This window comes from Macrobrachium rosenbergii, chromosome 8 (assembly GCF_040412425.1).
Source record: "Macrobrachium rosenbergii isolate ZJJX-2024 chromosome 8, ASM4041242v1, whole genome shotgun sequence".
NCBI classification, from domain to species: Eukaryota; Metazoa; Arthropoda; class Malacostraca; order Decapoda; family Palaemonidae; genus Macrobrachium; species Macrobrachium rosenbergii.
Window position 1 is genome coordinate 9,409,961 of NC_089748.1, and position 13,935 is coordinate 9,423,895.

At 41.5% G+C, this 13,935-nt stretch overlaps 1 protein-coding gene across 1 annotated transcript in view; it reads left to right on the forward strand.

Moving 5' to 3' along the window:
• Positions 1-13,935, forward strand: part of LOC136840598 (TCF3 fusion partner) — a 176,569-nt gene that overhangs the window by 32,928 nt on the left and 129,706 nt on the right. The window contains exon 4 of the mRNA XM_067107275.1: positions 2,535-2,634. Coding sequence (XP_066963376.1) covers positions 2,535-2,634 — 100 coding nt within the window. The remainder of the gene's footprint in view (positions 1-2,534; positions 2,635-13,935) is intronic.

A 13,935-nucleotide genomic window follows, 5' to 3' on the forward strand; every position in this document is an offset into this window, starting at 1 on the left:
CGTCCATGCTCGCTCCTTTGACCCTTACTGGAGTGGGGTACTCGCGTCAGTACGCACTTTGCGTGCGCCGTGTGGTTCCGCTAGTGACGCTGGTGGGGTACGCCGACGAGTCAGCACGCTCAAACGCTGGTTACAGCGCCGTGTTTAGGCCGCTAAGAGCGTTTTTTGGAGAAATCCTGGAGCCAAGACTGAGTCGCCGTGTGAGTCCGCTAATGGCCCGGGATACCCGGGTCACCACTGTAAGGTGTCAAAGAAACGAGCAGGTAAAAGTTACTGCTGCTTTATTACAGATCCAGGCAGTTATATTGCGGCCGACTGACGCCGGGCCGTGAGAGGCAATGGAATTGACTGTGACCTGAGGTCGAAACAATAAACAATAATATGCAGTGAACGAGTACAAATTACAATACAAAACATACAGAGCTACAATATAGATACAGTCTTGATGCCTGTGAATGAAGAAACATGTGATACACAATGTGTGACATTCGTATAAATACCATAAAGTAAAAATGATTAAAATGCGTGACCTGGCACGTTTTAGGCGTGACTAATTGAGCTTGAAGAAAACGGAAGTCACCAAAGAAAACAAGCTCAGCGGAGACTTAATTAATGGCGCCACAAACACTATCCTGGCGCCGATTTGGTGACTTTACAGACATCTTAGCCTATAATTTACCAGCACCAAAACATATAAGTTCTGAATACTAAAAAAGTCTATGTACAAACTGCCAGCTCCAAAAAAATATATATACCACTAGCAAATATAATATTAGAAGTTGGCCATACTCTTCAAATTAATCAATGGTAGATCACTACCGGTTATATTATGTACAGTATATACGACGGTCTCGACTTGAGGCGAAAATTCAAAGTTAAGGCAGTCCCAAAGTTAAGGTGACATTAGGCTGGGTACTATTTTTTGAGCTCTCTCGTGTAAATAAATAAGTGTCGCCATCCTTCCAGTGTGCAAGGTAACCACAGGATTAAAGGTAATATGTCTAATTATGAATTTTTGTCACATTCACCATGACAATTTTTTTTTATCAACAATTGGTAAGCCACAAATACTGTTTCTTGTAATAGCCATTATGATCATAATTGATAAGCACTTCGTCGCTGCCTGGATTAGAAATAATGATGTACAGGCAGCCCTCAATTAACAGCGGGGGTTCTGTCCCCAGCCGAGCGCCACTAACTGAAAATCGGTGATAATAGTGCTGAAAACCCTGTTTAACAGCGCCTTTAACTGGACATCGGCACTGAAATCCCCACTTTGCAGCACTATTAACTGGATATTGGTGCCAAAATCCCCACTTAACAGCGCCATTATCTGGAGATTGTTATCTGGTTAACGATGTTGCTAGCCAAGCGCCACAACACCAAAATGCTGTTAACCAGTGCCGCTGGTAAGCAGGACTGCCTGTACTGTGAATTTGATAACTGAACCATCAGAAGAGGTATAAGATGATTTTGACTCTTCTTTATATATGCCTGTTGAATTTAGGTTTTGTACTAAAATCGATATCAACCCAGCTCCACCATGTTGGCTGATTATGAATTTTAGTTACATATGCCATGACATTTTTGCATATTCATAAATACTAAGTAGTCAGAGTCACTGGACATATTTGTTTCTAAACTAGACAGTGGTTTTCATCCTACTGGTGATGAAGCACTTATCATTTATAATTCCCCTTGGATGTAACTTATTCCTAGATACAGTATTCCTGAGGTGTAGTGAACTGGATTTTAGATCATTTGTTTGTGATGCACATTGGTTAAATGATAGGGTTCTTCTTATGGAATGTTTTAAAAGCTTAGCTGCTCACAGGATAGGCATTTATAAATTGAGTGAGTTGTGACAAAACTAATTTAGATCAGATTTTTTCTCATACTACAGTGAACCCCCGTATTTGCGGGGGATGTGTACTGCACCCCCATCCCCCCACGAATACTTAAAACCCCTCTAAAAACACTTAGAAATGCCCATTTTGATAGTTTAAACACAAGAAAAACCCTCTAAAAATGCTTATACCTGAGTATTTTAATAGTTTTATCACAAAAAGTGCATTTATTCATGAAAATTATATGAAAATACTGTAATTAGTGAATATTTCTCAGTAAAAAATACCGCAAATGGGCGAATTTTCCGCGAATAATGGGTAGATATGTTCCACATCGGAACCCGCGAATGCGTGAGTCCGCGAATCGTGAGAACACGAATACGGGGGGTTTACTGTATATCCTTGTGTACCATATTTGTCCTCTGGTATACTAGCTCATTATCTCTTATGCCAGCCACTGCACTTTAGACAATCTTTTTTTTTTTCACTAACCATCTACGTTTATTATCCCATGTCTTCCTTTTTTTATTCCCTTTTCTAATGTTCCAGTACCCACAAATCTCTTTGTTGATCCTTTTTTTATTTTGATTCCTAGGTCATTTTTAAAACGGATATATCATGTAAATGTGTAGGGTATTGCTAGTTATGAGATGGAATAACTGCTGCTATACTTTATATATTTTGCAGGTTTTTAATGGATGAACTTGATAAAAAAGGTGACAATTTTAGGAGTCTTCCATTAACAATAGCTATTGAAGAGGAAGACAAATCATTTGCTTTGCCACAGGTAAGTGATGCTTTAGCATACTGTACTGCAACATGGACAATTGCATGAGTTAAATGATCAGACTTTTCATTACTTAATCAAAACCAAATACTGTAATAATAATAAAAAGCACCCAGGGTTAACATTCTGTGTTGCCAGCCACTGTACCATTTCATGTGAAGAAATTGCTCAAAGGAGATGCCATTGTTGCTGCTGCCAAAGAGTAGCCTCAGATACTTTTGAATTCAGTTGTTGGTATTCACTAGCCCAGGCCATATACAAACTTGTTAATTTGCCAATGGCTAACACTCAAAAAGATGAGGATAGTCAGGTGCCTCAGTACAGTACTTAGAAAATTCTAGTCATCTTCCTTCAAGATTACTAGTATTTTTCATATCAAAAAGGGCAGCCTCCTTACCCACTACATTCTCATCATTATCATTCTTAGCTTGTCTAGTAATATGAGGGGATTTTTGGCTTGCAGTTGATACTTATTTCTTCAGCCATTTTTTTTTCCATTCAAAGAAATTGATACACTGAATCTGATCACTTATTTTCTAATTCCTAAGAAAACATGAGTACAGTATTTGGCAAATTTTAGAAGTGATCACTATCCAGACATGTTTGGGTTAATTTAGATTATTTGGAACAGAATTTAGGCTGCTTTCACCCCATTTGGTTCTGTTTTTCTCCTGAAAAGATATCCGTCGGTTGTCTTGGTTCAATAATGTGAAGTTTACCTCCTTTATGAGCCTTATTAGCTAATTTCTTGCATTCAAGATATAAATGATAAAGAAGACGAAATGTATCTATCACATTTACAAAGGTCTGAGTAGAAGACGTGGTAATGCCAATATTTGAAAGGGTGAAAGGGGAAGTGGACCTTTATACATATAGGTATTCACTATTTTGTCATGCTGGAGATCCTTATCACTGGGATACTTTAGCAAATTGAAAATTTGAAAAAAAAAATTGTTTTTGTTGATAGGAAAGTCTTGTTGGAGGAGTTGAAGATCAGATTCTCTATGATTTAAAATGTCAAGTCCCAGAAAGAACAATTGTTTACATTCTTGACTTGAAAATTTCAGCCAGAACTTGGGAATAACAAAAATCACTTGAGTTAGGTGAGCATAGCTGGCTGAAGGGAAGCCCATCTCAGATCTATTCTTAGAGAAGGTTGAGATGTTTAGCAAGAAAAGAAAATCACAGATATCTGTGGACTCTGCAATGATTTGTTGAGGAACTTGAGGGCCTGTCATAGAAGTAGGTAAACAAGATATAAGTGGTGAAAAAGATATTTACGGAATATCAAATGCAGGGAAAAAGCAAAGACCAGATTGGGGTCAGTCAGGTGTCATCAAAGACAAGAAGGCAACATCTTGCTTAAGGATGATGACACAAAACAAAGATGGTTATCGTATAAAAAGAAAATGACAGAGGGATTTGGGTTGGTGGGTATGTTGGAGGGGCCTTTGATGGAAATAAATTCTGTAACAGCAAAGAAGACAGTAACTAAATTGAAGAATGCCAATGCAACAAGTATTTCAGAGTTGCAGGTTGAAATGTTGAAAGTGCTGGGTAGAGAGGGGTAAGAATGGATACTGGAACTGCTCAGGGCAATCTAGGCAGATGAGGTAATGCCAAATGGCTGGATAGAAAGTCTGATGGTAAATGTGTTTAAACAGAAGGGAGATATTGTGGAGTTCGGTAATACAGTATGGAGAAAACAAACTAACGTGCAATTTTTTTGAAGGATATAGAAAGAATACTTGATGAAAGATTGCAGGCACTTATGAAGATTTGTGAACAGCAGTATGGTTTCATTAAAGGAAGAGGTAATGTTGATTCAGTCTTCATAACAAGACAGATACATGAAAAGATGCTGAAAGGTAATTTAAAGCTCATGTGGTTTGTAGACCTAGAGAAGGCATTTAACCATGGTATTTTAAAAAGTGCCAGATAAGTTGAATAGCTTTCTTGAAATAATGTATAAAAGAATAAGGACAGCACTAATAACAGCCTGTGGCAAAACATAAATGTTTGAAGTTAGAGTTCATTTACATCAAGGATTGGCACTTAGCCCATTTCTGTTTGTACTGTTTATGGATGTAGTGAGTGAAGGGATTTAGAATGAAAATCTATGGGAATTGTTATATGTAGATGTTTTGGTGAATATGGCAGAGACTGAAGAACAGTTATAAAGGTAAGAGAGTGGCAAGAATCTTCTGAATGGGATGGTATGAAGGGAAATGTGGGTAAAAGTTGGGTTATGGTGTTCAACAAGCAAGGAGGGTATAGGTTATTTGCACAAGATAGATGAGGTCTGTTTGTAAAACGTGTAGAAAATTTCACATACTTCAGATCTACTGTTAACCCTTTTGTTGCAAGTTTATCACCACTAGTGACGAGATCAGTAGTATCCTGCTAATGGTATAACTTACTAATTACCTCCCTTTTACATTTTTACTTTAATTCTTTCTTATTTTCATTGCTGTTATAATATTACATTTTGCTGTTGTAACTATTATGTTTTATTGTAGTAGAGGAATAAAATATGTAAGTGATACGTAGGTAATTATTCAAATACTGAATTATGTAGCTTTTATTAGTGATTTATTTCAGTGGGATACCTCTCAAAGCATGGAGTAATATAACATTTTTTTTCAGTTTGAAAATCTTTATTACGAACTTTGAACTGATGATCTTGGCCCAAAATTTCATCTGAAAAACCTTACAAAAAAATCAAACAGACTTGGCATTCTGTAGAAAATGTGAATTTATTATCTCCAATAAATTATTATTATTATTATTATTATTATTATTATTATTATTATTATTATTATTTATTATTATTATTTATTATTATTATTATTATTATTATTATTATTATTATTATTATTATTATTATTATTATTATTATTATTATTGTTATTGAGAAGATGAACCCTATTCATATGGAACAAACTCACAGGGGCCATTGACATGAAATTCAAGCTTCCAAAGAATATGGTGTTCATTAGGAAGAAGTAAGAGGGAGGTGAAGGGAAATACAGAAAGAGGAGATCTCGTTTATTAAAAAGAAAAAATAAATTAATAAATAGATAAAAATATTAAAATGCAAGGATAATGGTAGTAATGCATTGCATCTTCGCTTGAACTTTTGAAGTTCCAATTGCATGACATCCTCAGGGAGACTGTTCCACAGTCCAACGGTGTGAGGAATAAAGGGTCCTGTCAGCAGAAAAGGAGATCAGAGATGAATTGAGAATGTGAAAAATGTATGCTAAAGTACAGCTTACGAAAAAGTTACCGACAAGATTGCCACATGGAGGAAGAAGATCACTTGTGCTGTGGCAAAGCGCTTTCCTGGGAAGAGCAGAAAGTTCACTCGAACAGTCCAACGGTGTGAGGAATAAAGGGTCCTGTCAGCAGAAAAGGAGATCAGAGATGAATTGAGAATGTGAAAAATCTATGCTAAAGTACAGCTTACGAAAAAGTTACAGACAAGATTGCCACTTGGAGGAAGAAGATCACTTGTGCCGTGGCAAAGCGCTTTCCTGGGAAGAGCAGAAAGTTCACTCGAACAGTGCCGAGAACCTGATTCAGAAAAACCGAGAGGGCCAAGCTGAGTCAAGCCACACCAAACTGAGCTGATCACGCAAATGCAATCCAGACGGGGTGGTAAGTGGTGGACTGGGAGGCAAGCGGGGTGAGCCGAGTCAGTCGCGTGAGCACAACCAGGGGCTGGGCAGAGCGAGCAAGCCAAATGAGCTAAGCTGATCGCATGAACACAATCGGAACTGGACAGGGCGGAACTTGTCTGCCGTGAACTAGCGCTAATTTCCTGAACTCTAAATTCCTTCGAGGCCACGGCCCCTCGAGAAGGTTTAAAGGGGGAATTCTGTGTCTGCTGTCCTGCATGCTTGAACCCTAAGGTTCAAGACATGAGGATGAAACCCGGCCAAGCAACCAAAGCAGCTGGCAGGCAGTATTGAGACACCTGGCCGTCTCGGCACTTTCTCTCGTCCTGTGCCTCTTGCCAGGAGAGCACTCGTGATCCATAGAGTTCCAGCGACCTACGAGACTCAAAAAATCGGGAGCGGCTGCTTTCAGTTTCCTAAGAAATTAAAAAGAGCCAGGCACAGAACCAGTCTTAGATGCAGACTTCTAAGACATGAGACCCCAGAGGAAAATGTGAATTGGTTCCCGCCTGAGGGCGCGAAGAGCCAACAAGAGAAAATTGACTCCCAGAAGAGAGGCATTCCCTTAGAAGTCCCGCAGGACTCCCGAAGGGAACCTCTTCCCTGCTTCTTCTGGTGTTCGAACCAATAGGATTGAGACACCAGGCTGAGAACCCAACCAAGAGCTGGTTAGCACTCAGGGAGCGCTTGTAGTGCTGGCAGGAAGAGCCAAGACACCTGGATGCTTCAGCCCTTTCTCTAGCATTGCTCCTGAACTGGGCCGGGGAGAGTAAGACCAGATTGGGATACTCAATATTCCATAGAATCTTGAGCACTCGGAGCAGCTCGCGAATGAGCACCCGAAGCAGCACCCGCCTTAAGAGGCAGAACCTCTAGGACTGGGAATGGAAGCGCAAACCGAGGTCTGCGAGCCCGCAACTCCCGAAACACAAAACCCAGGGGTAAGCGAATCAGTTCCCAAACCCGAAGGTCAGGAAGAGCCAACGAGAGACCCACTGCCTCCTCGGAAGGAGGCAGTCCCTAGACGCCCAAAGGACTTCAAGGGTAAAGAAGCAGCCTTCCTCTCCTTCAGCTGATGGAGGTCTACCCGGTTTCCCGGGAACCCCTCGAACATTGGGAGAGGAAGGGAAGAGGCAGCAGAAGATGAAATCGAAAATAAGCTGATGAAGACGGCGGCCTCCTCTACAGGGCGACTTCTTTCACCTTCACCGTGACATCTACTGGAAGGTGGACACGAAACATCGTAACCTCCAGGGAAGCTAGGTAGGATCACAACGGAAGCAGCCCAGGAAACGACCACCAGGAGAAGCAGTGGGCACGATCAGGACAGCTGATGCAGGAGCTTTAGAAGCAGTTTGGAAGGCAGATGCTACAGCAATGGCCAGAAATGTCACATGAACATCACCAGCAGTGACAGGAGCAATCAGGACAGCTGTAGCAGGAGACCAGGAGGAGCCGCCCTGAGACTTGTTGCCGAGTCAATAGGAGCAATAACACAGGAAGCACAGCAGGAGCAGACGGACCACAAATACGCCAGAGGCAGTGCCACAGCATACATGAAGGCCAGCAATGACAGCGATCGATCCACATCGGTGGGAACAGAGTTGGAACGATCCCAACGTGGATCTATGCCATTCCAACCAGGTACTGTAGTTGATCCCGAAGCAAACACTGTCTGAACGTTGGGACTCCATCAGGCAAAGATATCCCAGTTAAGATATCCAGCCAACTACTGCTGCACCTATGATGCATACTGTCAACCTGAAAGAAAAAGCAAAGATGAATAGCAGAGGGAGATTCCTCTCGCTCCAAGGGAAACTGCCATATGAAGTGAGAAAAGGCTCCTGAGAAGAGGTTGCTTGACTGCCCGTGCCCACCCCGCCTCGCAGTCTTCGCCCGACAAGTGAGCAAAGAGGGTGAAGGAGAGAGGTCTCTCCCAAAGGAGAGATAGAAGAAGAATCTCCAGGGAGAGAGAAGGAAGGAGGGGAGGAGGCTACCAAGTGGGCCGTGGAAGCGAAACTTACTGACGATGCCCGCAACCTCCTCCAACCCTCCACAACTCTTCCACAGCGCAGGCGGCAAAAAACAACACTCAGCACAAGTAGAAAGGGAGTAGTCATGCCCTTGTACACAGAGGGCGTGAGCCCAAGAAGGGGAGCAAACTTGTTATGTCCCGATCAATGAAGGGGGGCGAAGTTATTACGTCCAATCTAATATATCCGAACATACAGGGGAATGCCTTCAGTATCTAATTAGAGGGCTACTGGAAGAGAAGCATTACCACTCAGTTACACCTTGGCCGTCAAACCCAAGACACAGACGCAAGGGAACGACAGCCTACGCAAGGCTATCACAAATCGTGGTTTGTATATTAATAAATATAAAACACATGCAATGCATACACAAAAATACAGAAAGATCCCGGATAAATAAAGAGCTTAACGACAGTCAGGCAGAGATCCAAAAACACGTCTGCAAGACATGACGGCCGATAGCAAACTGGAATGTTTATATCCGGGCAGGTGGGTATTCCCGCCTACCTGATGGTAGTTATTGCTTAACCACCTTGTTCAAGAGTTTAGCGGCTGTGTCCAGCTTCGCTGTAAGTAATTCTTGATGTAAAGGACCGATGGTTTGTATATCGTGTCAGAACAATTATCTCTTTTAGGTAGAGTGGTTCGTGGTGGTAGGTTTCTGTTTCCTAGTAACAGTTATGACTTGGACCGTCAACAGATGGTCTCTTGTCTGTCACTTTTTAGTAATCTGTACTTTAGCATAGATTTTTCACATTCTCAATTCATCTCTGATCTCCTTTTCTGCTGACAGCAACCAGATTTGCTGAGCAGCAGCACCAATATGCAATGAACGTGCCTCACTGTAGAACTTCTCAGTTCCGAGGACCCTTTATTCCTTACACCGTTGGACTGTGGAATGGTCTCCCTGAGGATGTCATGCAATTGGAACTTCAAAAGTTCAAGCGAAGATGCAATGCATTACTACCATTAGTACTATTATCCTTGCATTTTAATATTTTTATCTATTTATTAATTTATTTTTTCTTTTTAATAAGCGAGACCTCCTCTTTCTGTATTTCCCTTCACCTCCCGCTTACTTCTTCCTAATGAGCACCATATTCTTTGGAAGCTTGAATTTCAAGTCAGTGGCTTAACCCAGGGGTGTCAAACTCAGATGCTTTCGAGGGCCAATTATGCACTTGGTTATGGTCTTGAGTGCCATCAAAGATTTGGTAATTACTTATTGCCAGCAATTATAATATGAAATTAAATTAATAAATTATTGTCATATGAATGAAAGGTAAAACTTATTATGTCTCGTTTTAACAGTTTAGTAACTTTAGTTAAATTTTCCTCATTTCTAACAGTTATAGTAGCTCGAGTTGAAAAATCTCTTGGCACCTCGCGGGCCACTTAAGACCATCCCGCGGGCCATGAGTTTGACACCCCTGGCTTAACCTAACCTAGCCTAACCTTACCAAACCTGCACTTCAATATCCTGGAACTTTGTGTCTCATGGCATTAACCAGAAGGTAGTCACCTTCTCTTCAAGGGGCTAGGTTGGGTTACGTTAGGTTGGGTATTTAACCAAACCTAGCCTAACCTGACCCACATGCACCTCAATAACCCGAATCTTAGTAGCTGAAGATAGGCATACCGTAGTGTTGTTAGTGAATGGTCCTACAGTAGTTCCTTAGTCTACAAGAGCTGGGGGGCCTAGTGTCCCATCATCTCCTTGATTGATGGTGTGGGTGCACTGGTCTTCAGCAGCACACTCACCACAGTGGTCAACTAGACACATTCCAGGATGATAGATGTATGACAGACAAGTTCGGTCACTAGGGTCACTGTTAGCGACAATCGGTCTTAACACCTCGACGTTTCGAAGAATTGTTCGATCTAGGAAGATGGTCGGTTTAGTCCTTCAATCCCAACGCACCAAAGCTGTTACTGTTCTGCTCTTTCTTTACGGACTGTTGGCATAACAGCCATCGACCATTCCATTGAAGATACCACTTCTCCTCCGGTCAGTGAAGTTTAGCAGTGATTGGGTCTGGTCAGTACTTGGATAGATGGCCTGGGAACACCGGATGCTGTTGACGTCTAGTCGGCTTTCACAACCATGGTTAGAAATGTTGAGGCTAGTCAGTATGTGGATGAGTGACCACCTTGGAACTCCAGATGCTGTTGGCATCTAGGAGACATCTTTTACATCCATGACTCAAATCTTGGGCCTGTGACTTCCCATTGTTCTGCTTGATTCATTGGGAAATCAACAGTGTATAAGCATCTCGTTTCTAAGGACCCTAAAGGCTACCAAGTGCCCAAAAGCCTTTTGTGTTACCACTTAAGACTTCACCTCCAAACTAGTGCCATCAACTTGTTTTTGGTTCTGACTCAGCCAAGAAGTGATGTCTCAGAGCTCCATTTCTTTTGACTTTGTGTATGATCAAACGGATGTACTCCATAGCTGACAATCAGACTACATTTGCCTCCTTTTTACCTTCGGGACATTGCCCATAGATCCTCAGACTTTTTCCTTGGGTTCTGTGGTGGCTGCTCAGCAGTCATTTAGATCACCCAGCTCTTGAGGACAGGTAGCATCTTGCCTAAAGTGTACGGCTGCAAAGAGGTGGTATGTGTGGGACTGGCTTCCTACCTTATCTTTTGTACCCTTCTAAGGGACGGTTAGCAAACTGTCACATGCTGGACGGGCATGCATGCAGGTTTATAGATGACTGAGTGTCCTCTCTATAATCTAGCTCTTTTTGGATTAATAGATGCAACTCCTACCCTCTCTCTAGCAAGGGAAGAGAGGGACTGGCAATAAACAGACCTGTTGATTATCTTCAGCTTTATTGTCCCTGACAATACGGGTTCGTACACACCTGTCTTCAAATCAGTGACATTACCTTCCATTTATTCGAAGGCCCAGAAGTCTGGCAGTTGAACATCACACATGTTCAACAGATCAGAGGCATGGGTCTCCTATCTTTGATCTTACATGGCCTGGAAAGAGGCCCGAGGTAAAGCAAACTTCCAGTCAGTTCAGAGATTTGCTCAGAATCCTCCCACCAAGGAGCAAGTCTCCCATATGCAAAGACCGAGGGTTTGTATATATGTAGGAACAAATGACATAAATGGCCCACCTCTAGCCACCCCTCATTCTGCTTCCTGGGACAAAAGGTAAAGTGAATGCGTACCATCTGGATGGGAGGGTTTCCTCCCCTTCTGTCAGTAGCCAACTACCAATATCCACCTTGTTTTAGTTAAATGGCCAGCACCAGCTCGTGCTGAAAGTAAAGCTATGTGTAAAGACCTCAGGTTTGTATGTTAGGAAAAATACAAATCACTTTAAAAATTTGTCATTTTCCTGACAATATATAGGTCATCCGGACTTACTGTATACACCCATATTTTGGTCATGTGGGTTGTTACAATGATAAATAAAATCAGGGCCATCAAACCCTGGGATTAAAAACTCAACCTATGACTTGTTTCTACTTACAAGTGTCTCAGACAAAAACATCAAATCATAGTTACGGTCACAACCCTGGAGATCAAGAAGATTTGACCTTAAACCGTGAATATATGAGCAAAGTACTCTAAAATTTTTCTTACAATAATAAGTAGCAGGCCCACAGTTCAGCTCAATGTCTACTGAAAGAATTGAAATTAACAACATAAAATTAGTAGCAATACTAATAGACTCATAACAACAAGCAGCATAATAAAAATCAACAGAACAATAAGCACTAATAATGCAATCAACAACAACAGTATTTACATTATTTACAAAAATTACATTGGAAGTATAGATAACCCTAACCATATGTCATTCACAAAACGCCAAGCCCTTCGTTGGGTGAGTCGGTAGAGCTGCGGACTGTCACTCGATGGGGCGGAATTCAATTCCCCAGCCGGCTGATGAAGAGTTAGAGGAATTTATTTCTGGTGATAGAAATTCATTTCTCGCTATAATGTGGTTCGGATTCCACAATAAGCTGTAGGTCCCGTTGCTAAGTAACCAATTGGTTCTCAGGCACGTAAAATAAGTCTAATCCTTTAGGCCAGCCCTAGGAGAGCTGTTAATCAGCTCAGTGGTCTGGTAAAACTAATGTATATTTAGCTTTTTTCACAAAACGCCAGAAGCAGCTGGTCAGTAAGGTGGAGCTGGCACACCTTATAAAGTGTCGAGGTAGATTTACAAATTATAAAAAGCTTAGAAGGAAAAGATTAGGTAAAGAAGAAGGTGCTTTCTTGATAATCCTCCAAGGAACTTTTGCTTTCTCATTAGCTTGACCCACACACTTTTCAGAAAAACAGGAAAGTGAACAAAAAAGAGGAAAATTGCCTGATTGTACCCTCAAGCAAGGGAACTCAAACCCAAGACCATGGAAGGCCATGGAACAGTGGCTATGGCACAGTCCAAGGTTGGAGAACAAGGTTTGTATTCAGAGTAACCATCTCTTAGAAGGGTTCCCTACCAAGGCTGAAGGGTCTCATCCACTCACTGGTTGGATTTCAGAGCATCCATCTCCTAGAACAGTTGCCTGCCAAGGCTAAAGAGTCTCCGCTATCCTAACTCGTGTAGGTAAGGATGTCACACCCTGAAGTGAAAGTTGCTCAAGAAAAGCCACATTAACCTACTACTGTTCCCCAAAAAGTTTCAGAGCACCAGTTTTTTACGAACTGAATCTTCAATGATCCTCTGGTGCTTGGCAAATCTGCTTCTTCCTCTGTCGTTTCCTCTGATTCATGATCATCGCTGATAGAACCTGAAATAAAAAAATTACCTAAGGTAGGTTTGTCTATAACTGTGATATAATAAACATACCAATCCACAACTGTCACTATCAGAACTATGTGAAGGTTCAGATCTACTACTATAATTGTCATTTTTTGGCCTTTTGATAGTTACTGAAGGTCTATCCTGAGATTATCCTGTAAGTTGGAAATCAAATGTTGCCATTTGTCACTAGAATATAGACAGAAACTCCTTACAATGACAAGGGAAAGGGCAGTGATGGGGGTAGTATGTGACAGAAGAATGCCAAATATACTGAAAATAAAGATCTACCACACTGTAATCAGACCAGTGATAATGTATGGTTCAGAAACTTGGGCATTAAGAAAGAAGGATGAATAGAAGCTAAGTGAACAGAAATGAGGATGCTGATATGGGTTTTGAGGGTCTCACTGCAAATGAGGCTGGAAAAAGAAGAATAGTTTACCACTCTGCACAATTACAGGTATTCGAGAGTAGGCTCTTCCAGATAGATTCATCATATGTTCCAATCTTTTGAGAAGAAAGGCCCACCCAGGACTCTGTGGCTCCCATCTGGGTACTTGTTACTGGTGTTAAATTATCAGAAGGTTTTTATCCTGGAGATAGCGTTCCTAATAGCCCTAACCTTGGTGAGTGGGTTACATGCTCTTTGTAGCTACACTTCTCACACACACAACTGGGGAAGCATTGGCTTAATCCATAGGATGAGTGCTAAGGAAACTGAAGAGTTCTAGCATAACCACATGACAGAACACTTCACTTTGACCACAACAAGTCTGGTTCCCTGACCTTCAAGCCATTTTGAGAGCAGCTGCGC